Consider the following 27,748-nt stretch of genomic DNA (forward strand, 5'->3'; position numbering starts at 1 on the left):
ATGGGATACATGGTTCTCCCCCTCTTCAGCTTATCCTCACAACAACCCTGTGAGGTAGGCTAGGCTGAGAGGCAGTGACTGGCCCAAGGTCACTCAGTGAGCTTCATAGCTGAGTAGGGATTTTTGTTGATTACTGAAAAACACATGTAAAGTTTATCTTTTTGTGTAAAATATTTAATCCGATGTTTTGTTACTTTTCCAAACTTTTCTTTTGTTTCTAAATCTTATCTGAACCATTCTGAAGCACCCTATAAATAATCAGTTACTGTAAATAACAGACTCCAAAACTTTCCGTGTAGATGCAAGGCCAGAGCAGTCCTAAACACGTTTATTCAGAATATAAGTCCTGCTATGTTCAGTGAAGCTCACTCCCTCTAGCAAGTATATTTAGGATTGGCGTATAATGGGGTGGGGGGTGGAGCAGAATATTTGCATTTGTTGTACATAGCGCTTCAGAACCGCTCAGATGATACCAACACTTTTTCATTTAGAAAAAGAAAACGGCGAACAGAATTTGTATGACTGTCCCGGCTCTCTTTCTTTGATCGGGTCTATTTTCCAGCCTGCCCGCGTCCGTTTTTTCCCTTCACTCAAAACAATGCACTGCGCGGGGATGGGGGGAACCGAAGGGGAAGATAAAAGATACAAAAGTTTCAACGTTCCAAGAGCCGCGTTCTACCACCGCTGATTGGAGGAGTTCGGCTGAGCCGCGTGACCCGGTAGCCAATGGGAGGCCGCGCAGAGCCTAGTTGTAATGTTTCGGATGGGGGCACGGGGCAAGCTGACGCGGGGCGGGGAGTTTGCAGCTCTCTCGATCCAGAGCGGAACCGGGGCAGGAAGGAGGACGGCGGCTGTTGCTGCGTGCCCGATTCTCCTTGCAGAAAGGGTGAGCGGCTGGCTGGAGCTTCTTCTTTTTTTCCCCTCGAGTCAGTTGAACCTTCAAAACAAAGAGGGAAGTTTAGAGGAGAGCAGAAAAGGAGTGGTTGGGGGCACTGAACCCCCTCCCCGGTGCTTGAGGAGGCGGCTGGATCCCACAGCGAACGAGAGGAAGCCAGCAGATCTCCCCCCCCGCTCCCTTTTTTTAACCATGGATCCACTTTCTGGGCACCCCAGCTTCATCACCTTTCCTTATGGGGAGGGGAGGGCTCTTGGCAATAGTTTTCGGGAGGGGGGGGAACATGGTAGACCTCTTCGGGATGCAAGAAAGAGGCCTCGCTTTTATCTCCTCCCCCACCTCCGCGGGGGGGGGTATACTTCACCACCGCCGTTTGTACTCCCTCCCCCCGCGTTGAATCCGGAATAACTTCCTCTGTCATCATTTGCTCTGTTCTCTGAAGTCCTCAGGACACTTGGGGTCCCCCCTCTCCAAGTGTGTGGTCCTGCCTGTGAGTATTGCGAGGTGTTGGATGTAACTGATCCACTGCGTGCCAGATGAAGATTTCACTCTGGAGGAGTTGCCTGACTCTACCCACTCCCCTCCTGAATTGATTAATACTGTAATCATATTTGACTGTTATCCCAGACGTAGCTGTGAAGTGTTTTGGGTTTTTTGGGGACATTTCTGTGGGTGGCATTCGATGCTAGCCCTACTCAGAGTAGACCCATTGAAGTTAATGGCCACGACTCATTAATTTCAGTGGATCTGCTCTGAGTAGGACTTAACTGAGTACAACCCATTGAGGCAGCTTTAGCTGCTACAGAGTTAAAATATGGTCTCTTTCTCTTCCTCTCCCCCCCAAAAAACCCCTTCTTGGTTACATTTGGCAAAAAGCTCTGGGTAACTACAAAGTCTTGCAATGCAGGCTTACATCAGCAGGCGTCAGTTGTAGATGTCCTCAGAACCTCTTTCATGCCCTATAGCAGGCATGGGGGTGTGAGAACAAGGGATGGCTAACCTGTTCAGAGGATTCTGAATGAATGAATAAGTAAGATTTTGGTTCAATATACAGGCTGCCTATTAAACACTGTACAGGATCATATCAAACAAAAGTTACAATAAAGCAACCACGTGTAAATGGTAAATGGACTGCCTTCAAGTCGATCCCGACTGATGGCGACCCTATGAATAGGGATTTCATGGTAAGCGGTATTCAGAGGGGGTTTACCATTGCCTCCCTCTGAGGCTAGTCCTCCCAGCTGGCTAGGGCCTGCTCAGCTTGCCACAGCTGCACAAACCAGCCCCTTCCTTGTCCGCAACTGCTAGCTGGGGGGCAACTGGGCTCCTTGGGACTATGCAGCTTGCCCATGGCTGCACAGGTGGTAGGGCACATAACCTCTGAGCCACTCACTGTGGGGGTGATCTTGAGCTGGCCCTTGACACCCAGGAGACACGAGCGGGGATTTGAACTCACAGACTCTGGACTCCCAGCCAGGCTCTCCTCCCCACTGTGCTATACCAGCTGCAACCAAGTGCAAACCCATCCGAAATGCAAACTACCTTTGCTCTCGGAGGCAGTATGTCTCTGAAGACCATTTTCTGGGAACTGCATGTGAGAACGCTGTTGCACACAGGTCCTGCTTGCAGACTTCCTACAGGAATCTGGTTGAATAGGATTCTGGGCTAGATGAATCCTTGGCCTGATCCAGTAAGGCTCTTCCTATGTCTTTAAAACAGTTATAAAATTGCAAATTGGTTTAAAATGCAGAAGAGAGGAGGGAGGGACTTTGGAGCCACAAAATCAATTTAAAATGAGGATAGCCGTAAAAATGAAGGGCCGTTCCAGAGCTTCCAGAACACTGCACCAATTCTGTGTCCTGTTATTTTTTATTTCTTTATTTTAAGTATCTATATGCCACCCTTCTATTAACCCCCCCCCACAAACCTTCATTTTCTGAGGAGCTTAGAAATTAAACAATAAAATACAAACAGAAATAAAGAAAGGATTAAAAAAAATATTAGGGTGGGACTCTCCATTCTCGTTGTTTGTAAATCCTGTAGAGTCGCCATCAGTTTGGGTGCTTTTCAAGGCACATTTCAAAAAATAATAATTTTGGATAGGGCCTTGGTTTAGAGAAGCTGCAGTTCCTTACTGGAGAGTAGAAGCCAGTTAACATTCGTTCTCTCGGCACCCTGTGACTCCTCATCTTCACCCACCAAAACTTCCAGTTCCTCTTGTGAGTCATGGTTTGTTTTGTAATGTCTGTGATCAGCTGTTCTCCTTAAAGAAAGGAAATGGCTTGTGGCCATCAGGCAGCGAAAGGCTCGTGGATCCGTCTGTGGTTTTTAGTCTTGAGGGTGATAGCGGAAGTTACTTGTGTCTTTTGTTGCGAATGTATGGCCCTTTTCTGGTTTTTATGAAGGACCTAGGAGAGAGGCACCTTTTGGTTAGGAACATAGAAATCTGCCTTGTCAGACCATTGGCCCATCTAGCTTAGTATCACCCACACTGACGGCAGCAGCTCTCCAGGATTTCAGGCAGGGAGCCTCTCCCAGCCCCACCTAGCGATGTTGGGAATTGAACCTGTGACCTTCTGCATTCAAAGCAGATGCTCTACCGCTGAGCTATGTCTGAAATGCATGTAGTTGGAAATTACTATTTAGGCCAGTCTGTTTAGGCTCAAGGGGGCAGATAGATTAACTCAGAATATGCCACAAAATGCATTGGCAGGATGGTGTAGTGGTTAGAGTTGGGTTGGGACCTGGGAGACCAGGGTTCAAATCCCTGCTCAACCATGAATGTCGTGTGTTTTAATTATTTCTAACACTGCACAGCAGGGAGGAGAGCCTGGCTGGGAGTCCAGAGTCTGTGAGTTCAAATCCCCGCTCATGTCTCCTGGGTGTCAAGGGCCAGCTAAAGATCACCCCCACAGGGAGTGGCTCAAGGGTTACGTGCCCTGCCACCTGTGCAGCTGTGGTCAAGCTGCATAGTCCCCAGCTGGCAGTTGCGGACAGGGAAGGGGCTGGCTTGTGCAGCTGTGGCAAGCTGAACAGGCCCTGGCCAGCTGGAGAGGGCTAGCTACAGTTCTCAGAGTTCCCTGCATAGAGGGATTTTCTGCGAGACCACTCTGAGAATTGTAACTCTGTGATGGGAACAGCGGCCACTTCACAACTGTCAGCATCCTACACAAACTTCAGTTCCTAGGATCCTTTGAGGGAAGCAATGGCTGTTTAAAGTGGTATGATACTGCTTGAAATGTATAGTGTAGATGGGGCCTCAGATAAGATGAAGCAGCAAAAAAATTAATTTAGCTCCGTGACTTTTTCACTCCGCTGAGGACTAACAGAAGTTTATTCAGAAATAACAGAAAGTTATTTCTTGAGAAATACTCGGGAATATAGCAAACTGCCTTATACTGAATTAGACCATTGGATCCATCTAGCTCAGTATTGTGTGCACTGACTGGCAGCTGCTCTCTAATCTCTTCCAGCCCTACCTGGAGATGCTGGGGATTGAACCTGGGACTTTCTCCATGCAAAGCAGGTGCTCTGCCACTGAGCTACGGCCCTTCGCCAATAAATTCCCTCCAGTTTAAATGTCCTGATAGGCATCCAAATGAAATTGACATGTCTACGAAATACATTCAAATGGGCAGTAAGGTCCTCAGCCCATTACATAATAGGCGGAGGGTGTTTGCCCTCCCAGGCTCGAAGTACATGTCTCTTGACGGCCGTAAGGACTTGCAAAGTCCGCTTTTGTGGTCCTGCCGTTGCTCCCCATACCAGAGGAATATAATTTAAAAGTGCACAGGTATCTGCAAATATCGAGGATGTCTCCAGTACAGAATGAATGTGGACGATAACTTCAGGCCAGATAGGGATTATTTTGGTGAGCCCCATGGCTGGCGCTTTTCCAAGTTACCAGTGTGTGTATGTATCCTGCCAACCCTTCTTTCAAAAGAGCTCAGAGTGGGTGTCCCATGGGATCATCGTCCCATTTTTTATCCAGCCACTCCACAGAAACAAAATCCATATGTGTTCTTAATCTTTGCTCTGGGTGGGAGCCACATGCCTCGAGAGCTTTTTTTCGGTGAGCGTCCCTCCATCTCCTCCTTGTCCCTTGCATATGGATGACTTGGCTGTGAGGTTCCTGTACCCCCGCTGTTATGAATCATATAGTCACCTGGCTATTCAGGCTGTAATACAGAAGGGATGCAGGGCCACCACCAGCTGTACTGAGAAGCCATTTCCTCCTCCCTTCCACTCTATTTTCCTTTTGTGTTGTGTCTGTTTAGATTGCAAGCCGGGGGCAGGGCCTGTCTTGTTTGCATTGATGTATATGATGCCGTGGGGTCCTTTTTTGGTTGATGAGTTAGAACTGGGGGGTGGGGAACTAGCCCAACATCTTTTGTCTTTATGCCTGTAACTGGACATTGCATGGAGATTTAATAGGCTATATTTTCACCCCATGTACATGCTTTATAGGTAAACGATGCCTGAAGTCTTCTACGATGAGTGACGCTGAAAGAAAACAGTTTGGCTCCATGGAAGAAGAAAGGAATTACTGGAAGGAGCTGGCTACTAAATATAAACAGTGGTAAAACATCTGGATTTCCTTCTGTGGTACGGGCAGGGTGGGGGACTCTGTGGCAAATCACTGTAACTCTTTTTCCACAAAGGATGCTAACTTGCAACAGCACCCCAGGAAAAAAAGGCTTCTGGTGTGAAAAGTGTGAGGGGGTTTTTTTGGGGGGGGGGAGAAGGAACATCCTAGAAAAAAACATCATGAGTATTGGGCTGCAAGAACTACCAATGCCCCTTACCCATGACCACCAAACCCAGAATGCATCATGCAAAATACACCTGGTTCTTCAGTGTACATCATTTCTGCTGGTTGGAGATCATAGCTTCTCTCAGCAGAGTCTGGGTGGCGGAATTTGTAATTTCCATAGCGTGGAGAATGCAGAGTGCAGGACGCGGAATAATGGGCTCAAGTTGCAGGAAGACAGATTTCGACTGGACATCAGGAAAAACTTCCTAACTGTTAGAGCCATACGACAGTGGAACCAATTACCTAGAGAGGTAGTGGGCTCTCCGACACTGGAGGCCTTCAAGAGGCAGCTGGACAGCCATCTGTCGGGAATGCTTTGATTTGGATTCCTACACTGAGCAGGGGGTTGGACTCGATGGCCTTATAGGCCCCTTCCAACTCTACTATTCTATGATTCTATGAATGCCCAACCCCTGCGTTTGTGACTTTCACAATACTGACGCTGTGTCTGGCTTTGCCCCTCAGCGCAGAGAACGCCCAAGAAGAGCTGCGTGAGTTTCAGGAAGGGAGCCGGGAATATGAAGCAGAGCTGGAGATGCAGCTTCAACAGACAGAGTCTCGGAACAGAGACCTCCTGTCGGAGAACAACAGGCTATGGATGGAGGTCGAGTCGGTGAAGGTGAGGAATCGCTAAACAGAGCCTCCAGGTTCAGCAGCAGTATACCACCGAATATCTATTGCCCTGTCTGTGGACTTCCTGGAGACATCTGGTTGGTCTGTTGTGGGAAACGGGAAGCGCATGGACTGTCAGATCTGATCCAGCAGGGCTCTTATGTTCTTCTTTCATGGCAGCTTCCCATTTGGTGTTTCACATGATAGCCAAGTAGGCCTTCTGTGTTGTGGCACCCACCCTTTGGAATTCCCTCCCCTTAAATATTAGACAGGCGCCGTCTCTGTTGTCTTTTCAGCATCTGCTGAAGACCTTCTACTTCCAACAAGCCTTTTAAGCAGAGACCTTATCCCAGTCTGCGTCTGTGTTGGAATTGTTTTTAAGACTTTAAAAAGATTTTTAGGGCTTTTTCGTTTGTTTGCCATCCTGGGCTCATTTTAGGAGGAAGAAGGGGTGGGGAACATAAATTAAATACATAATAATTATAATTTAATAAATATTAATAAATGGAGCCTCCAGGTTGAGAGGCAGTCTATCCCGCACATCGACTGAGAGGCAGTCTATCCCACAGAGATGCTAGGGGCAAAAAGCAGGGGAAGGCTCTTTCCTTCAAGCCCAGCCTGTGAGCTTCCCTGGGACATCTGGCTGGCCATTGTTGAGCATAGGAATGCTAGAATAGATGAACCTTTTGGCATGGACCAGCAGAGTTCCAGATGCATGCTTGAGGCAGACCCAGTCAGCCGCTGTATACCATGAAAGCTAAGAATGCAACTTGCGCATGAAAAGGAAGCCTGTCTCTGTGAGCTCCAGTTTCTAGAGGACGGATAACAGCAAGGCTGTTCCTCCCGGCCCTTGGCTTGTTTTGTGGACGTCCCATTGGAGGCCTTCTTTATTTGGAGGGAACTAAAATGGGGAGGGGCTGAGCTCTCTGCATTTGTACAGTACTGGTATTCACGGTGTGGGGTGAGGTTGAGCCAGGCCCTTGACCTCTTGCCTTGGGGTCAGTTAGGCCCCTGTTCTGGTACAAGCACCATTTGCCTTTGCGTATTAAACATTGCCGGTCACAGTGATTGGTCTCATGTTTGTAAGTTACTCAGAGAGAGACTCCCCCCCCCCCCAGCAGCTTTGCAAGAGCACGAGAATCTGCCTTAACACTTAATGTTGTGTCTGTCTAGCCCTCTATTGGCTACATGACTGGCAGTGGCTCAGAGGTTTCAGACAGCGGTCTCCCCCAGCGCTCTGTGGAGATGCAAGAGATTGAACCTGGGACCTTCTGCATGCAAAGCAAATGCTCTACCACTGAGCTATAACCCTCGTATGTATAGGAACATAGGAAGCTGCTTATACCAAGTTAGACCATTGCTCTATCTAGCACAGTATTGTCTGTGCTGATTGGCAGTGGCTCTCCAGAGTTTCAGGCAGGGAGCCTCTCCCAGCCCTATCAGGAGATGCGAGGAATTAAGCCTGGGACCTTCTGCACACAACGCAGTTGCTCTGCCGGTGAGCTACAGACTTTCCGCAAAGCTTCCTTTAGTAGCTTCTGCTTTCTTAAAAATAAAAAAGTGGGTTACTGGTGAATAGAAGGGGAAAGAAAGTCCAGGACTGGGGAGTAAATTATTGGCACGAAAGTAATATGTTTTCTTAAAAGCCCCCCCCCCCAAATTGGAAATAGTCACCCCCCTTGTCCAAGACGGAAACGCTTTTCTGCAGAAGGCAAAGTCTTCTGACAATTGGTTCATTCATCCATCCAAGCCAAAGAAATGGCAACACCAGGAGCAGCCAGGGAAGGGAGAAGACAGAGGGCTATTGATGCTCCGACCAGCTGACGGTTGGTTGCAATTGGGTGGCAGCACAGGCTTGAAGCCCAAATTCAAGGGTTAGGATTTTTGCAGCGTGCGGGCTCCGAGGATGTGAGCCAGAATCTGGGTTGCCGGCACAAGAGGTTGCCAGGCCCACCAAGGGTGCATCTTTCCAAACCAACCACAAAATTTGTGCCCTCCAAAAAATAGTGTGTGGGGGAATAGTTTAGTGCTCATTCTGCATTTTGGAGCATGTGTTCTGAACTCAACAACGCCTGGCTGATTGTCTTTGGGAATGAACAAGGGACAACAGGAGGGGTAATGTTGGAGGCGAGAACAGCCTTTTTCCCACAGTAGCCCCCTTGCCTCATGTAGGACCTCATTCTTGGGCACTGCCAAGCCAGCCCAGCCCAGGCTTGCTCCGGAGAAGAGGGTGCAGACAAGCTCTACAGGAGCATCTACAAGTTCTTCTGCAATGGGAGTTGTAACAACGAGCATAAGAGGAGCCCTATTGGATCAGACGAAAAGACCATGTAGTCCTGGATCCTTCTTCCCACAGTGGCCAATGGGAGGCCTCCAGGAACTGCATAAGCAGGGCGCAAGCATAATAGCCCTCCTGTTTGTTTTCCTATTCAATATACTGAGACATACGCTGCCCCTGAGCCTAATGATTCCACTTAAAGTCATCAAGGCGACACCCATCGCAACGCCTTTTCACCGTGAATTCCATACATCAGTTATGCACTGTGTGAAGGAGACTTTCTTGCAGGGAGGAGCCATGTGCAAAGGATCAGAGTTCATGCTTTGCATGTGCAAGGTCCTAGGTTCATATCTTGGCCATAAGAACATAAGAAGGGCCCTGCTGGATCAGGCCAAGGGCCCATCTAGACCAGCATCCTGTTCTTGCAGTAGCCAAATGGATGCCTCTTCTGGGACGCCCACAAGCAGAACCTGAGCGCAATAGCGCTCTCCTCACTTGTGATTCCAATCAACTGTTACTGAGAGGCATACAGTGGAGGTAGAACAAAGCCATTGTGGCTAGTAGCCATTGACAGCCTTACCCTCCTTGGATTTGTCTCGTCCTCTTTTCAAGCCATCCACATTGGTGGCCATCGCAACATCTTATAGGAGTGAATTCCATAGTTTTGTTTAGGCGCTGCTTGAAGGAGCACTCCACACATTGCCGGTTAAACAGTCTCGGGCATCCTTCCCCTGCACTCCCGATGTTGCGGGGCTAAAAGTCTTATCACCCCAGGAGCTGGAATCCAACAGCATTTGGAGGCACTGGGTTGTGGGAAGCTGGTCTTGGGTGTAAGACCCATCTCTGCCTAACCCCCCGGATAGCCATTGCTAGTCAGATTTGACAATACTGAGTGGGATTGGTCAAAGGGCCCAACCTGGCATAAAGCAGCTTAATCTGTTCTTTTGCCTGTCCTGTATCTCCCCCCTTTCATTTGCACTGGTTGCTTCCTTCCCTTCAGAGATCTCTTGTTCAATTGAAGCTGAGAATTAAAATTAGAGATTTCTGTTGGAATGTATGAGGTTCAACTCCAACTTGGTGGGTTGAGGCTGCATGGGGTTAATAAGGGTAGCTAGAGAGCTAGACCTCTTGCTGGTTAAGGCTATACCTATCCCTTTGATTCTCTGCCCTCTCTCCCCTTCCTGCTAGGCTGATAAGCAAAGGAATGTTGATCTCAGTTCCTTCCCGCCTTTCTCTGTGTTCTCTTTCTCTCGAGAGGGGAGCACACATCTTCTCTTTGTCTCTCCTCTCAACTAGGGTGAGGGCCAGCACTGGGACCAGTGCTCACTGCTCCAGCATAGCCAGTTAGCTAGATATAGAACTCTTTCCTATCAAGCATGTACTTCCAGAGTAAAGTAGTTGTTTCTTATTTTACAGCTTAAAGTCTCTGTCTGACTAATTTGCAGGGAAGGTAGAATCTTAGCAAAGATTCAAACACACACAAACTAAGCTCACTCAGTACTCTCCGTTCCGCAGCGCTATGCAACTCTGCTACACATCTCAATAGAGGAATTCCGACAATTTCTGGACCTCCTCGCCCCAGTGGTACAATTCCCCTGGGAAAGAAAAGAGAGTTTTGTTTATATAGAATCCTAGAATAGTAGAGTGGTGGGAGCCTATAAGGCCATTGAGTCCAACCCCCTGCTCAATGTAACTTAAAGTATCCCCGACAGGTGGCTGTCCAGCTGCCTCTTGAATGCCTACAGTGCTGGAGAGCCCACCATCTCCCAAGGTCATTGGTTCCATTGTCATACTACTCTCAGTTAGGAAGTTTTTCCTGATGTTCAGCCGAAATCTGGCTTCCTGCAACTTGAGCCCATTATTTTGCGCACTGCACTCTGAATAATTCCAATTATGTTTTGTTTGGATTTTTAAAAAACCCAAAAAAACCCCAACAACCCGGGATGCTTTGAGCTCTTATATTTTATTTGGGTGTGTGTGTGCGTGTATGAAATCAAAGATTCTTATAGAAGTATTTTAATGTGGGAAAACTACTAAACTTGTTGGGATCTTCTTAGTGTTAATCAACAAACCTTTTCTGTTGAAAGTGCAGATTGAATTGAGAGAAGGTGTTTATAGATACAGAGATATAAACATATGCACATCTCTCTATATATCTATATGATGCATGATGAAGCTGACTTTGTACTATATGCATGTTTCTGACTTTATTCTAAGTACACTTTTCAGTATCTTATTAAGTTTTGATCCCATTTCAAGAATTTCAAAAATGCAAAACAAAAAAGCTGAAAAACTATTCCCTTGGGAAAGGGACAAGTAAGCAAGCTTTAGAAGTCTGATTTAATTTTTTAAAATAAATAAATAAGCCGGTGGGGACCAGAGAGAGGTATGGAGGGCTGCCTTTGAGCTCCAGGCCTGAGTTTCCCCACCCCTGAGATGGTCTGCCTTGCACTCATGTAGAGGTGCAGAAGAACTTAAAGGGGGCGAGGGAAATAAAAAGCTTGTTTTGTTCACTGATTTCCAGTTTGGAATTCCCTCCCCTTAGATATTAGACAGGCGCCACCTCTGTTATCTTTTCAGTGCTTCCTGAAGACCTTACTCTTCCAAGAAGCCTTTTAAGTAGAGACCTTATCCCAGTCTGTGTCTGTGCCGGAATTGCTCTGTAAGATGTTTTTAAAGTTCTTTTGTTTTAATTTGTTTTTAAAGATGGCTTGCTTTTAACATGTTTTAGAGTGCTTTACGTGTTTTGGAATGAAGGGCGGGGTATAAATTTGATAAATAACTTCCCACTCACCCTTCTCCCACAACGGATCTGTTTAATTCCTTCCATTCGTCAATCATTGTCATTCAGAGCTGAGTAGGAATTTGCACACCCTTCTTGGCTTCCCTTGCTCACCTCTCCATTCCCACACCTGCCCCAATTGCAGGTTCCATCAAGCTGAGTTTCAGTGCTCCTAGGTAACCACAACAACCATAGCCTGCTGCTGGGATGCCATTGACACTCGTCATCTTGGTGATGCTGAAGAACTGAATGGGTGTGTACCCAAAGCCAAAAGAATGTGTAGGCTGGAAGGATCAGCAGAGGCCCAAGATACCAAAGATCCTTTTACTTTTGTACAGTCGCTAGCCAGCTTTGGCAGGTGGGAAATCTGCATAAAGAGAAGCCTGCAGGGCACCGAACGGATTTCCTCCACGTTTGCATCTTCCTTAAATTGATGTGAGAGTGGACCCTACGGCAAGCGTGTGGAACTAGGTCTGCTGGTGGGCTGGATCCTCATCTCTCCTTGCCCCTTTTGGGCCAAGTTTGACTCTCCTGACATCATAATGTCATCAGGCTGACCCATTTTTCCCCGCATGGTTTGAAATCGGAGCGTAACAGGTACTGCACTTTGCAAGCCCGACAATCAAGCTGGTTGCCGGGGCTTGGAAAGTGCTATGCGCAGAGCGCGCACAGGAATTTGCGTGTGCTTCTGATTGGTGGTGCCTGCAAACTAGGGCTGTGCACCGGCTTCGGCTGAATCCGAAACCGAATTGGGCCAATTCGGGTCAACATGGGATTTCTCCAAGTGGGTTGAGGCAGCCCCGAATCGCTCTGGGCAAGATTGGGTCCACTTGGAGTGATCCGGAGTTGTCAACAGTGGGGGCAAACTGGCAGTGAGGATTGGGGGGGGGAGGTGCAGGCAGGTAGACTGCATGCGTCTCCTTATCCAGCCCCTTCCAATTAGGGATTAAACCCTAATTAGACATTGTGCAAGACCCCCCCAATTGGTTTAGGCCTGGAACCGTGTTGGGTTGGCCCTGGTTGGATCGGGGCCATTCCAAAGTGCCAGATAGGACATCAAATCAGATTCCTGCCCTCACCTGCCCTGATCAGAGCCCTCCTGCAAACCCCCCTTTTGGTCTAGCCATGTCTTGACCTGGCCTACCCTTGATGTCAGGTGTAGGGCTGGTGGCCATGGCTTGATTAAAACAGGCCTGTGGGCCAAATGGGGATGCCTGGCAGGGGGCCTAATAAGGCCTGCAGGCCGGAGGTTTCCCACCCCATCCTAGGGACTAGCATCTTGATGTAGGATTTTGAGCAACCTATTGCACTGGAACATCAGCCTCTGCCTTGGGTTGCACGTTTAGGCAATGGAGTAAGCTTGGCTGAGGAGCTGCGTGGCAATGAGGCTGATTCTTTGGCCCTTTTCCTTTTCTTGCCTTTTGCGATTAGGAAAAGATCACAGCGCAGCACTCCGAAGGCAACCAGCAGATCTCCGCCCTGGAGGAAGAGCTGGCGCAGACCAAGGCCATCAAAGACCAGCTGCAGAAATATATCCGGGAGCTCGAGCAAGCAAACGATGACCTGGAAAGGGCAAAGAGGTACCAGCCTGCGCGGGGAGGTTATTCCCCCATTGTTAATTTGTAAGGAAGTAGGTCTTCTCTTGCCTTGGTCTCAAGCAGGGACTGGGGACCTTTTCCAGCCCAAGGGCTGCATGCCCTGTGCAGAACCTTCCATGGTCTTACCCTGGTGGTGGGCAAGGCCAGAGGCAGAGCGGCAGGTGGGACTCCCACCTGTCTCCCATGCAGGAGTCAGATTTCTATACACTCACACCTACCTCTCCATCTTGGTGAGCAAGAGGCAGTTCAAGGGCATGTTCCAGCCAGGCAAAAACCCCTGGAGGGTGGCGTGGAACAGGGTCCGTGAGAGGTGTGGCTTAGGGAGTATCACGAAGGCCACATTTGGCCCACAGGTTTGAGGTTCCACACCTCTGGTCTAAAGGCTCATGAGGCTGGCCGCCACCTTGCTGAAGCAAAGCAGGTCTGGTCAGTACCTAGATGGGCAAGTGACAAGGAACCACATGAGCACCTCCTTGGGTTCCAGGATGGAGGAAGGGCAGGACAGAAATCTAAGAAGAATAAATATATTGTTTCCAGGTAGCAGCCTTCCAGCATAGGTTTTGTGTGTTGATCATGCTCCTGTCCAAACCTTTTTTTGTCTTTTTAGGAGGCTGAAGGTGGCATTCTTTGAGTGCACTATTCCATTTTTACCCAACGGTCCTGCCAAGTTCTGGTTTAAAATAAGAGCTGGTGGCTTGCCAAAGGCGATATGGGAAAACTTTCATGGCTGCGTTGAGATTTGAACACAGGACTCCTCAGTCCAATTCTGGCTCATTTTCAGGCTGACAAGTTTGCTAACTCTAGGCTGGGTGGGGTTTTTCTCCCTCTTCTGCAGAGCCACGATAATGTCTTTGGAAGACTTTGAGCAGCGTATGAACCAGGCCATAGAAAGGAACGCCTTCCTGGAGAGCGAGTTGGACGAAAAGGAGAACCTTTTCGAATCGGTGCAGCGGCTGAAAGATGAAGCTCGAGGTTAGCAAAGAGTTGGGTGGTCTCCGAGATCCTCTCCTTGGCTTTAAAAAAATTTCACAGCCCATTCATCCAGCTTTAAACTAAGTCAGATCGTTGGTCCACCTAGCTCAATATTGTCTACACTGACTGGCAGCAGCTCTTTGCCTTTTCTCAGCCCTTGTTTGGAGATGCCGGGGATTGAACCTGGGGCCTTCTGTAGGCAAGGCAGATCCTCTACTGCTTAGCCACAGCCCGTCCCCAATTTGTGCCAAGGGTATGTTGGGACGTTTGGTTTTCTGGTGGATTAATGAGCAATTTGAAACGCCATCTCTACAACAGAAGGGATATTTTAACTAAGAGCAGCGTTTCCCAGCTAAGTAACACCCAGAAAGTTCATGGCGTGGAAAACTGCCTGGAATGCGTCATTTGAATCCAGACCTGCAGTTCATGAATTTTCATGACACCTCTTCTGTTTAAAGCTGAGGTGGGGCAGTTTTTCCAGCCGATGCGCCGTGTCCTCTTGTGGGTAACCCTCTGGGGGCCACAGGCCAGGGGCGGGCGGAGTCAGAGGGGGGAAGTAGGTGGAGCAACACATGCAATTTTCACCTTTGCATGTCAGTGACATTCCAGCCAGGCAAAAGCCAGCAGTTTGCACACACTCCTCTTTCTACCCAGACAGCAAGAGGTGTGACCGCCACCCAAGGACACCTTGCAGCCAGGCAAAAGCACTTGAGGAGCATGTGGAGCGGGGAGTCCCAAGGGCCAGACAGGCCTATGGAGGGCCGCATTTGGGGCTCAGGCCTGAGCTTCTCCACCTGTGATTTAATTTTAGTTGACTTTTGGTCATGGCGTCCCAGTTGTTCCTTGCCCTCCTTGAGAAAGTGGAATTCTGACTTTCTAGTTCCTGGGGATGTGAACAGGGGGATATGCCTAAGAGAGGGAAGCATTTGGCGATCCTTGCCCTATCCATAGCAGCCTAGGAACTGCCTTATTCTGAATCAGGCAGTTGGTCCATCGAGCTCAGTATTGTCCACACTGACTGGCAGCAGCTGTCCAGGGTTTCAGGCAGGGGACATTCCCAGCCCTACCTGGGCATGCGGAGGACCAAACCTGGGACCTTCTGCTTGCAAAACAGGCGCTCTACTGCTGTGTTGCGGCCCTCCCTCTAAAAGGGGTGAGTGGGATTGCTGATCCCTTGACCAGAGTGTTCCTTAGAGCAGAGCTAAGGGAAGAAATGTCTCCCCCTGCTGTCTGTTAGACAGAACCGTTCTGTGCAATTTAGGGGTCTCCGCACTTTTGACCTACCTGTGCCAAATACTTCCCTGGATGGATGGGAAGGGAACAGCAGCTGTCATGGTCTTGCGTGCTTCCTTTCTCCTTCCAGATTTACGTCAAGAGCTGGCTGTGCAGCAGAAACAGGAGAAACCCAGGACCTCGGTAGAAGATTCACTGGGATCGGAACGGATGGATACAGCTGTACAAGTGACCCCTTCTGGGCCTTCGACTCCTATAGGCCCTAGCACTGGAATGAGCACCCCCGGAACATACAGAAGAGGTGAGATGGTCATTTTAAGACCTAGGATGTCTCTCCTTTTAAGCATTTCCTTTTAAGCACCAGTATTTCTAATAGCAGAGCGGTGTTGTGCAACAACTGCCCCTTGTGGGCAGTTGAAGGAGCAGCGACATGATGCACTTCAGTATACTTCAACGTGGCTTGAAAAATTCTAATAAGGCTAGGAATTCAGCCAGGGTTGAAATGGCCGCTGCAGAGGCATTGCTGGCATGAAAAGAAAACAAAGTAAGATTTAGTCTTCAAAGGAAGATGCTCAGTCAGCCACTACTGGCCTTAGGCTTTTTGTTTATTTGTTTAACAGAATTTATATGCTGCTTGGTTGTGAAAACCCTCAAAGCGGTTTACAAATGTTTTAAAAACTTTTATCCCAGAGATAGGGAAGCTGTGGCCCTCCAGATGTTGTTGGATTCCAGCCCCCATCAGCCCCAGCCAGATGGCCAGTGATGTTGGGAGTCAAGAGTCCAGCATCATTTGGAGAGCCGCAGATTCCCCATCACTGCTTTAATCTTTGTTTTTAAAGAAGAGTTCCAGCTGTGTAAGGGTCATAGAACAGAGAATGGCTTCTAAGAATTCCTAAGCTTTCAAACGCGGGAGGGAGCCTTTTCAGCTGTGGCCCCCAAGCTTTGGAATACCCTACCCCAGGAAGCCCGCTTTGCTCCCTTCCTGATGGTTTTCCAGAGACTTCTGAAAACGATCTTGTTCCGGAGAGCCTTTGGGAGGGACTGAGGGTAGAGCCTGATACTGATGTTATGCCTTCCATGTCAATTTTTACCTCAGTAGTCCCTTCAGTACCACTCCCTATATATGTGTATGTGTGTGTATATGTATATATATTATTTTATGTATTTTAATCTATTTTAATGTTTTTGTGATTTTTATTGGGCACAATTTTATTATATACGTGTTTGATTTTTTTGCAAGCCGCCCTGAGTGCCCTATTATAGGGTAGAAGGGCGGGATAGAAATATTTTAAATAAATAAATAAACCTAGCCTTGAGGGCTAGCTCCTTGCTGCTTTTCCAGTGACAACTACAGGGTAGGAGGGATGCAAATATTCATAAGGTGCTAACTTTTCTGTACTCTACATCTGTTTGAACATTGTGGTGGTGGAATATACCCTGCGCTTGCTCTGAGTCTGTACTGTGTAAACGAAATTGATCCTGTTCTAAAGGTTTTGAGGATGGCTACAGTGCAACCCCACTCACGCCAGCAGCCCGGATATCGGTGCTCAACATCGTGGGAGATCTCCTCCGAAAAGTTGGGGTGAGTTGTTGGTGTCTGTCTGGGTTGGCGCAGAACGGAATGAGGACCCGGCTGACAACGGTAGGATGAAGTTTATGTTAAGAAATGAGCTCAGCCTGTCCCAAATTAAAAAAGGTAAAGGTGTCCCCGCACTTGTAGTGCGAGTCGTTTCCGACTCTTAGGGTGACGTCTTGTGACGTTTACTAGGCAGACCGTATATATGGGGTGGGATTGCCAGTTCCTTCCCCGGCCTTTCTTTACCCCCCCGCATGTGCCGGGTACTCATTTTACTCACCACGGATGGATGGAAGGCTGAGTGGACCTCGACCCCTTTTACCAGAGATTCGACTTCCTCCTTTCGTTGGAATCGAACTCCGGCCTTGCGCAGAGCTTTGGCTGCGTTACCGCCGCTTACCACTCTGCGCCACGGAGTTTGCAAATTACTTGGAATTTATTCATTTATTATTGCATTTATATCCCACCTTTTACAATCTCCAAAGATCTCAGAGTGGGATTCATGGTTCTCCTCCCTCATTTTTATCCTCGTAACAACCTTGTGAGGTAGGCTAAGCTGAGAGACAGTGACTGGCCTAAGGTCACCCAGGGAGCTTCATGGCTGAGTGGGGATTTGAACCCTGGTCTCCCAGGTCTGAGTCCAACACTCTAACCGTTTCACTACACTGGCTTTGTCTGGCTTTGTTTTCTAAGTGGCTAAGTTTGTGGAACAAGGTCTCAATGGCTCTTTTATATCCAGGGTGAACAGACCTCAGGCTTGTGGGATCTACTTTGAGTTTGTTTGTTTACTGAACCCCAAGATCCACTATCTGAAACCTAGTGCAAAAGACATAAAGAGCCGGGGAATTTGGGTTGCATACCAGACCTGAATGCAACTTGTAGCCTATCACCACTATCACATACAAATCCATTCCTAGTTATCCTGAGCTTGCTTCATTTCAGGAATACGATTTAGGACGTGTACGTCTGTGTTAGTGTGTAGAATCCATGCTGATCTTCCGCAAATCATTTAGGGATCTACTGTTAGACCCAGACCCACTTTCTGCTCTCCCCCTGCTTGTATATCGGTCTTCGTCTCGACAGAACCGATGGGAAACGCCAGCCTTTACTCGTGGTCTTACTTGTTACTTCCTCAGCAAAACTCCCAAAAGCGACTGATTGGAAAGGGAATTAGAAAATAACAGGGCCCAGTCCAGTGTAAAGTTCTCACACGGACCCTGGTGATTTCAGCAGGAGATGTTCCTGCTGGGTTGGGATGAAAGGCTTGAATCTACAGGTTTGTGATCTTCAGAGTGTTGCAGCGCTGGAGACATGGTGGTATATTTTGTAAAGAGAAAGATGGCAGAATTGTTTTTTTCAAACAATTTTCAAAATTTCTGCTTTGGTTTCCATTCCCTACCCCCCAAGGACTGCTGAGTGATAACCCAGTAAACTGATTCGCTCATGGCCTGTACAAACATCTTTACTCCTCCGCGCCCTCCCAAGTCCATTTTGAAGCTTGCTTGGGGATTTAAGCGCTGGATAACCGACTCTTTTCCCGTGGGCTTCTGAACTGAAATTAACTTTGCATTTGCTCCTAGGCGCTGGAATGCAAACTGGCTTCTTGTCAAAACTTGGTGTACGACCATGCGCCGTACCGAAGCCCTTTACCCCCGCCAGTCCATTTCGATAGAGATGCCTTTGAGAGACGGCTGAGTGGCCCCTACGGTCCCCAAGGGTGAGTGTTCACATCCCACCTATTCAGAGGGTCTAGGTCAGGGATGATGGAAATTCGAGAGAGATGGACGGTATGATTTGTCCAGCTCCAGAGTACAGAAAAATGTCCAAGGCCTTGATGAGCTGGGAGGGGTGTTCTTTAGCAGAGAGGCTAGTCGATTCATTAGTGGGGCCTAGCGCCAATTGGGACTGGTGGGGCTGGGGTGTAAGGCAGAGAGGCCACAGTAGGTGGAGCCAGAGTGAATGACAAGCAGAGCCAGCTAATTCTAGTTTTGTCCCCATCCTCCCCCTGGTTGAGCTCTACAAGGGGCAAAACAGGCCCCGGAGGAAGCTGATGCCAGAGAAGTGGCCTTGGAGGAATCAAGGCTGAGTTGGTGGGACAGAGCCCCATTCACCCTAATGGAGCAGTCGCCACACCGTTGATATTATTTACAAGTGGGAGCTGCAACGAAGTCTTGGAGTGCATGCTCATTTCTGCACAGGAGTGCTCCTTTTTTAGGGTGCCTGCCATGCCCTTTTCCAGAATAATAAGATGTAAGAGTCTCAAGAAGGGCATTGTATGCCTTCCCCAAGTTCTGTCTCTAACTGACTCTCAGTTTTCCATAGCTTCTGAGTGTTTTCAGCTCTTTTTAGGCTGTGTTTTTGGTGGGGGGGGGGTTGTACTTTAAATTGTTGTAACCTGCCTGGAACCTCAGGGCAGGTAATCAGTTATTTATTTTTATTTATTTATTTAACAAAATGTATATACCGCTTGATTGTAAAAAAAAAATCAAAAAATCTCTAACTGGATTACAAAAGAGTCAGTAAAACAGTTTAAAACAGCAATTAAAACATGTTTAAAATAATTAAAACAACAATATGCTACGAAGATCAAAGCACATCAACATCTATGTGTCTGGATAAACTAAAGGTGTCCCCGCACTTGTAGTGCGAGTAGTTTCCGACTCTTAGGGTGACGTCTTGCGACGTTTACTAGGCAGACCGTATATATGGGGTGGGATTGCCAGTTCCTTCCCCGGCCTTTCTTTACCCCCCAGCGTATGCCGGTTACTTATTTTACCGACCACGGATGGATGGGTTTGGCTTGCTTAAACAAAAAAGATTTAAATGGGCGCTGAAAAGAATACAGCCTGATATCAATAGGCAGGGAGTTCCAAAGAGTAGGTACTGCCAGGTTGAAAGAATGATTTCTTGCAAGTAGTTAATTAAATCAGTTAATAAAATTATTATTAAATCCAAAATTAAATTATTATTACTGTTACTATTATTACTACTAATAATAATGATAATGGGCTCCTTTACCCCTCTGGGAGGAAAGGCAAGATATAAATGTAATAAATAAAATAAATTAAAAAATTAATAATAATGCTTCCGCAGACCTTAACAGTTCTCTTCCCCACCCCAAAAAGCTGGTAGGTTCCTCTTGTTTCTCAGCGTCTTGGTTTCTATTGGCACTCGCCATCCGAGTTCGCTATTAAGAGGAGTGATCTTACAGAGCACCACCTATGCATGTGTAACCTGGCAAGAGGAGAGCCCTGCTGGGTCCATTAGCCTGGCATCCAACAGGTCCCTCCCGGAACTCTGCAATCGGGGCTTGAAGGCGGTAGCACTCTCCTGCTGTTACTTGCCCAGCAGCTGGTATTTTGGTGGCACGCTTCCCCTGAAGAGGGCTGGTTTTTATTTAGACATTATCGTTAGCCACAAACGGACGTCCTCTCATGCTTGACTTACTTGAGCAAGTCTGCTTATGTCAGCTTAAGAGAAGACAGTGTTATATAACTGGGCTGGGCTTGTTTTTTAAAATGTTTTAGTGCATTACATAAATGCCACCCCCAGCCCTCCTCTGCAGTTCAGATGAAATTGGATCTCTTTGTTGGAGCACTTCAACCTAGGCGAGGAGTCGGCAGCGTGGCACCTGTGGGCATAATGCTGCTCTTGAGGTCTTCTCCCTGATGCCCTTGAATCCTCTGAGCCCTCGGCTATGAGGTGGCAACCCTTTTACTCTCTTGAAAAGTACATGGACTTGAGGGAGGAAGTTGGAAGAGTGACGTTGTTTCCCACTGCCTCTTTCAACTCTAGGTCCTTTTCAAGGTTCAGATTAATTCTGCTGGATCCAACTTTTACCCAGCTCTCTTGGAAAAGCAAAGTGTGTGCATGTTTTCTCCCTTTCTGACTCTCAGAGCACGGGGGGGGGGCAAAGAAGTGACCTGAGAGAGTGCCCCCTCGCAGCAGCTCAGTCAAAAATCCAACTGTGCCTACAGGCCTAAGAAGGTTGTTGCTGACTCTTGACTTAAGCAATTCTCCCTTCGGCATTGGACATGATAGCTAAATGGACCCTCCATGTTGAGAGGCAGTCTACCACCAAAGAACAGATCTGGGGGGACACAGCAGGGGAGAGCTGTTTCCTTCAAGCTCTACCTGTGCGCTTCCTGAAGACACCTGGTTGATGGCAGTTGGAGATGGGATGCTGGACTAGGTTACCTGTGGATTTGGTACAGCAGAGCGTATTCCAGGCTCTGGTGCCTTCTAGATACTTGTTGGACTACAGCTCTCATCACTGCTGATCATTGGCTATGTTGGCTGGCTATTGGGAGTCCAAAACATTTGGAGAGCCACAGATTGGGAAATGTGGCTGGGCTGGTTTAGTGTTAGGTGTGAAGCAAGCCACTGGAAACATGAAAATCCACCCCTGCTTGATGAGTCACTTTCCCCATTAAAACAATTAGGAGCTTGCTGGCTGAAAATTAATATTTCCTCCTACTCTTTACACATTCTGGCATTTCCTTGTTTTATTTCTTCCTGTTGCCATAACTCATAATCGCTTGTGGGTTTGTGCAGTTCAAGATGCCAGGCTAAGTTCAAGGAGCTGGTTTGATGTACAAAGCCCTATACAGCTTGGGACCAGGATATCTGAAACATCATCTTACCCCTTATATACTCAGTCGATCACTGCATTTTGCAGCAGATACCATCTTATCAGGAGGGCTGTTCCGCGCAACATAGGAAGCGGACCTTTAGAGTTGTGGCAGGTCCCTGAACCTGAACTAACAATTGCAGGAAGGGATTCTGAGGAACTGAGACAAATAGTGGTAACGAGAGAGGAAGTTCTAGGCTTAATGGACAATATAAAAACTGACAAATCACCGGGCCCGGATGGCATCCACCCGAGAGTTCTCAAAGAACTCAAAGGTGAAATTGCTGATCTGCTAACTAAAATATGTAACTTGTCCCTCAGGTCCTCCTCCGTGCCTGAGGACTGGAAAGTGGCAAATGTAACGCCAATATTCAAAAAGGGATCCAGAGGGGATCCCGGAAATTACAGGCCAGTTAGCTTAACTTCTGTCCCTGGAAAACTGGTAGAAAGTATTATTAAAGCTAGATTAACTAAGCACATAGAAGAACAAGCCTTGCTGAAGCAGAGCCAGCATGGTTTCTGCAAGGGAAAGTCCTGTCTCAGTAACCTATTAGAATTCTTTGAGAGTGTCAACAAGCATATAGATAGAGGTGATCCAGTGGACATAGTGTACTTAGACTTTCAAAAAGCGTTTGACAAGGTACCTCACCAAAGACTTCTGAGGAAGCTTAGCAGTCATGGAATAAGAGGAGAGGTCCTCTTGTGGATAAGGAATTGGTTAAGAAGCAGAAAGCAGAGAGTAGGAATAAACGGACAGTTCTCCCAATGGAGGGCTGTAGAAAGTGGAGTCCCTCAAGGATCGGTATTGGGACCTGTACTTTTCAACTTGTTCATTAATGACCTAGAATTAGGAGTGAGCAGTGAAGTGGCCAAGTTTGCTGACAACACTAAATTGTTCAGGGTTGTTAAAACAAAAAGGGATTGTGAAGAGCCCCAAAAAGATATCTCCAAACTGAGTGAATGGGTGGAAAAATGGCAAATGCAATTCAATATAAACAAGTGTAAAATTATGCATATTGGAGCAAAAAATCTTAATTTCACATATACGCTCATGGGGTCTGAACTGGCGGTGACCGACCAGGAGAGAGACCTCGGGGTTGTAGTGGACAGCACGATGAAAATGTCGACCCAGTGTGTGGCAGCTGTGAAAAAGGCAAATTCTATGCTAGCGATAATTAGGAAAGGTATTGAAAATAAAACAGCCGATATCATAATGCCGTTGTATAAATCTATGGTGCGGCCGCATTTGGAATACTGTGTACAGTTCTGGTCGCCTCATCTCAAAAAGGATATTATAGAGTTGGAAAAGGTTCAGAAGAGGGCAACCAGAATGATCAAGGGGATGGAGCGACTCCCTTACGAGGAAAGGTTGCAGCATTTGGGGCTTTTTAGTTTAGAGAAAAGGCGGGTCAGAGGAGACATGATAGAAGTGTATAAAATTATGCATGGCATTGAGAAAGTGGATAGAGAAAAGTTCTTCTCCCTCTCTCATAATACTAGAACTCGTGGACATTCAAAGGAGCTGAATGTTGGAAGATTCAGGACAGACAAAAGGAAGTACTTCTTTACTCAGCGCATAGTCAAACTATGGAATTTGCTCCCACAAGATGCAGTAATGGCCACCAGCTTGGACGGCTTTAAAAGAAGATTAGACAAATTCATGGAGGACAGGGCTATCAATGGCTACTAGCCATGATGGCTGTGCTCTGCCACCCTAGTCAGAGGCAGCATGCTTCTGAAAACCTGTTGCCGGAAGCCTCAGGAGGGGAGAGTGTTCTTGCACTCGGGTCCTGCTTGCGGGCTTCCCCCGGGCACCTGGTTGGCCACGGTGAGAACAGGATGCTGGACTAGATGGGCCACTGGCCTGATCCAGCAGGCTCTTCTTACGTTCTTAAGTTCTTAAATATTAGACAGGCTGTTATCTTTGCGGTACTACTGAAGACCCTCCTCTTTCAACAAGCCTTTTAAGTAGAGACCTTATCCCAGTCTGCATCTGTGTTATGTGTTGAACATAAGAAGGCCCTGCTGGATCAGGCCAGTGGCCCACCTGGTCCAGCACCCTGTTCTCATGTTGGCCAACCAGATCCCCTTAGTGGGAAGCCCGCAAGCAGGACCCGAGTGCAAAAAGCACTCTCTCCCGCTGCTGCTGCCAGCAAATGCCAGTGTAATTTGACTGGTAACGAAGATAACAGTTGCCAGCTTTATTCTTGCTCTTGGCTTGTGGACATGTATATACAAGTATTTAAAGCAACACTTGCTCAATAATTTGCTTTTAATAATGTTGTTATCTAATTTTGAGAATTGTTATTTAATTTTGAGAATTGTATTATTTTATTGATGTATTATGTTCTATTGATGTATTGTTATGTTTGTGTTTTTTGTAAGCTGCCTTGAGGGCCTTTTGGCCATAAGGCAGGGTATAAATTTAATAATAATGATGTTACTGGCGTTTGGAAGCATCCTGCCTCCACCTATGGAGGCAGAGTGTAGCTACAGGGCTAATAGCTCTGCCACCCTAGTCAGAGGCAGCATGCTTCTGAAAACCAGTTGCCGGAAGCCTCAGGAGGGGAGAGTGTTCTTGCACTCGGGTCCTGCTTGCGGGCTTCCCCCAGGCACCTGGTTGGCCACTGTGAGAACAGGATGCTGGACTAGATGGGCCACTGGCCTGATCCAGCAGGCTCTTATGTTCTTATGATAGCCTTTTCCTCCGTGAATTTGTCTAATCCACTTTCAGAGCCATCCAAGCCTCTTTTGGGAGCAAATTCCTTGGTTTAACTATGCGCTACGTGACAAAGTACTTTCTTTTGTCTGTCCTGAATCCACCAACATTCAGCTTCATTGGATGTCCACAGGTTCTATCCACTTTTTCCATGCTGTGCATAATTTTATATGCTTCTACCCTGTTGCCTCTGACTTGCCTTTTTTCTACTCTGAAAAGCCCCAAATGCAGCATCCGTTCCTCACGGGGGAGTCACCCCATCCCCTTGATCATGTCGGAATGGTTTTAACAATGTTTTAAAAGATGTTTAAAGTGTTTTATTGCTTGTTTGTTGCCCTGGGCTCCTGGAAGGGTAGGATATGACCTTCACAAATAAATGAAATACAGCTAATCCCTCCCTCTCCTGCTGTGTTTCAACAGGATGGTTAAAAGGCTGGATTTGGGGACTCGGCCGTCAAACCTCGCAGGGCCGGTGAGCCTTACTCCACAAGGGGTAGTCTAGTTGCTTCTCTGAGGGACCACTAGCCCAGAATGCCTTCCTCTGTATGGAAACTTGGTTAATTTTTCGGTTTTTAATGGAATACTAACACTCACAGCCTCTCGCCTGGGATAGGAGACTTGTAGAAATGCAGGGGTACACAGAGACAGTTGGCTGCATCTTTTTCTACCAGACTGGACCCCCCCAAGCCTGGTGGTTGCTGTGCTACAGTAGAAGGGCAATGCCACGCACGCAAGATCTCCTGTGGAAGATCCACCATAAAGGCCTGTGTCGATGTCCTGGCCGGGAGAAACTCAAGCGGCAACTGCAAGTCCCATGATGTTGGATGGATCTGCCTTCCCATTGCACTTTGAACTTCTTAAATCAACCACAGTAGCTGTGCATCCTGCCAGAAGTTGATGGTGGCATTAGTGTGACATCTGAGTCAGCCTTCTGCTGGAATCCAGCATTGCTGGGCCCTGAATCTCAATTGCAAATACAACTGGTGAAGAAAACAGCTGCTTAAAAGATTGGGGGGGGGGGCTTCCATGCCTATCAGTATACTTGGTCCTGATGTAATGCGAGTCTGTGTTTACCTGGGGGAGCCTTTGCAGCCCCCATTTCCCTTCACTGCAGGATTTTCATCTTGTTTTGACAGCTGTCAAACTCCTGCTGACGAGGGTTATTTACGCCTGCGTAGGAATTCTTAATCTGATGCGTTGCTATCGCAATACTGTTTTTCAAGTTTGGGGCTTTGAGGCGTCAGTTGTTTGTAAAGAAGCAGAGTTTGCATTGTGTTAAATTGCGGGGGGGGGGAAGCAGGGGCCCTCCCAGATGGTGTTGGATTCCTACTGCCCATTGGGCCCAGGCAGTTGGAGGGCACCATGCTGGCAACCCCAGCAAAACAAAGCTACCTTTTTGGTTTGTGTGCCTTGGGTCCAATAACTACGCAGCCCCACTCTTGTGCAGGCCACACCTTTTCAGTGGCCTTGGGATTGGTTGGGAGATAGCCCAGATTCTCCCCTTGAAATATACAGTGATGTTGACTACAGAATTTAAAGTTATCCTGGAAATTTCTTTGTGTGATGGGAACGCTGTGACCCTTGTTATTTGGATGAGGGTGGAGTGACACTTTGGGCTGATTGAGGGGTGACAAGTTAACAGCAGCTGTTTTTGCTCCTTTTCATCTCTTCCATGTGTGTTCCCCAGTCCTCCCCTGCTATAATGCAGTTCCACCACCAGCTGGAGCCACTTTAATCTTCTGGAAATTATTTTCCAAAACTTTTTTTTTAAAGCAAGCCTGCACTGGCAGAAGCTAAATGAGAAAGGATCTTCTCGATCATCCCAGAGTGCAGGACATGGAATAATGGGCTCAAGTTGCAGGAAGCCAGATTTCAACTGAACATCAGGAAAAACCTAACTGTTAGAGCGGTATGACAATGGAACCAATGTCCTAGGAAGGTGGTGGGCTCTCCGCCACTGGAGGCATTCAAGAGGCAGCTGGACAGGCACCTGTCGGGTATGCTTTAATTTGAATTCCTGTATTGAGCAGGGGGGTTGGACTCTATGGCCTAATAGGCCCCTTCCAACTCTACAATTCTATGAGGGCATGGTTGAGAGACTGTCTTATAAGGCTTCCTGTAACTGTTTTAAATAGACCAAGTCTCTGGTCCTCTGTGTGGGCAGACAAAAGCTTGACAGTTTTTGCCTTTCTGCCTAAAGCTGGGAACCTTTGCATCATCCTAGTGCCTTTTCTCTGCACGCATAATGCCAACGAAACTTCGTAACAGCCTCAGTGATTTTATAAACCTTTATTAGTGTGTTTTTAAGCACGAAATTCGTTGAAAACAACAGCAGTTTATGACTTTTTCATTTTTCAAAAAAAAGAAGTGATGAAGAAAGGCACTTTGATCCTGTGAACTGGGTGGGAGGGGTGCAGAATCCGGGGGGGGTGTGTGTGACTGTACCTGAAACTGAGTTAAGGAGAGGAAATGATGGGGTAGCAAGATTAGAAAAAAGGCCAAATGGGTTTCTGTCCGGCTGTTGGCTTTTCGCTCACACCACAGTGTTGCCTTTCGCCCTCAGTCAAATGCAATCACTCCGGCGTAACACCTGGGGGGGGGGAAATAGTAATTCTGCAACAGCTAGGAGTGTTGGTGTATAAACTGGATTAAAAGGCTGCTGTGCAATCATCGATGCCGGGAGGTGGGTGGTGGTGGCTTTGGGATCATTCAAGCGGCATACAGTGCTACAATTGCCCCTCCTTTTAAAAATAAACTCATTTAGTTTGGTGCAGAATGAAAATCAGCAAGCGTGGCTTTTTAGTATCATCATCATCATTCACTGGCTTTTGTTCCGTTGAAATCCCCATCGCGGCCATCCACTTCCTCCTCGGATCCTTCGGCGTTTTCGATCACACGCCGGCCGCCGCCGCCGCCGCCGCCACCACCCCCCGATCGGCGTGAAGGGGCAAAGGAGGCTGGCTCGTTCCCCCGCCTGCAGTACGAAAGGGAGGAGAAAAGGGAATGTGGGAAAGTGCACTCAGCTCCTCGCCACGTATTTTTCTCTCTCCCTCCCTCCACTCAGAGGAGGGAAAGATTGGTGCTTCCAGCCTAGAATTGCCAACCTGGTGCCTGCGGATGCGAATGTGTCCGCAGGGCCTCTTCCCTCCTCCTTGTTCAACTTAGGCCTGAAGGAAGCATGCCTGATTTGGGGGGGGGGGGAGTGCTCACAAAAGTTTCTGAGGTTTGCAAATATGCCCCTAAAATGTTGGCAACCCCTGCGCTAAGTAGACAAAAGGCCAAGAGGCTATAGTCAGCTCTACGCACTAGGCATGTCTCCTTTCTGGTGAAGAGGTGGGTGGGTTGGTTGTGGGCCACGTTGTGAGAGGACTGGAAACCACCATGCTTTGGGTGCTGACTTGGAGTGGGCAGGGGACTGCCGGCTCCAGTTTGTTCTGTAGCTAGATGGGTTGGTTACAGCTCCCAGTGCTGGAGTTAAAGACCATTAAAAGATCATGAGGTCCAGCATCCTGCTTATCACAGTGATAAAGGAAGATGCCTCAGGTAACCTGAGAAGCAGGGACTGAGGGCAAGAGGATGCGTTCAGCTCCTGCTGGTATTGAAAGGCATCCTGCCTCTAAGGCTGGAGGTTCCATTTATC

General features: G+C 47.7%; 2 protein-coding genes across 4 annotated transcripts in view; one reads left to right on the plus strand and one right to left on the minus strand.

Moving 5' to 3' along the window:
- Positions 1–711: 711 nt before the first annotated feature.
- Positions 712–26,890, plus strand: NDE1 (nudE neurodevelopment protein 1). Its single transcript, XM_061599642.1, has 9 exons — positions 712–886; positions 5,363–5,474; positions 6,174–6,327; positions 12,812–12,960; positions 13,814–13,950; positions 15,314–15,484; positions 16,674–16,765; positions 18,340–18,476; positions 24,529–26,890. Exons 1-9 carry the CDS (start codon positions 727–729, stop codon positions 24,608–24,610), a joined length of 1,194 nt encoding a protein of 397 aa, XP_061455626.1. The 5' UTR covers positions 712–726; the 3' UTR covers positions 24,611–26,890.
- The window catches only part of LOC133371807 (myosin-11), a 115,814-nt gene continuing 114,463 nt past the window's right edge, over positions 26,398–27,748 (minus strand). For 2 of the 3 annotated variants that reach the window (XM_061599639.1, XM_061599640.1), the window contains one exon: positions 26,398–27,082. In XM_061599639.1, coding sequence (XP_061455623.1) covers positions 26,923–27,082 — 160 coding nt within the window. In that variant the 3' untranslated portion in view covers positions 26,398–26,922. The remainder of the gene's footprint in view (positions 27,083–27,748) is intronic. The other variant, XM_061599641.1, reaches the window with a different exon arrangement.

Source organism: Rhineura floridana, chromosome 17, assembly GCF_030035675.1.
Source record: "Rhineura floridana isolate rRhiFlo1 chromosome 17, rRhiFlo1.hap2, whole genome shotgun sequence".
NCBI classification, from domain to species: domain Eukaryota; kingdom Metazoa; phylum Chordata; class Lepidosauria; order Squamata; family Rhineuridae; genus Rhineura; species Rhineura floridana.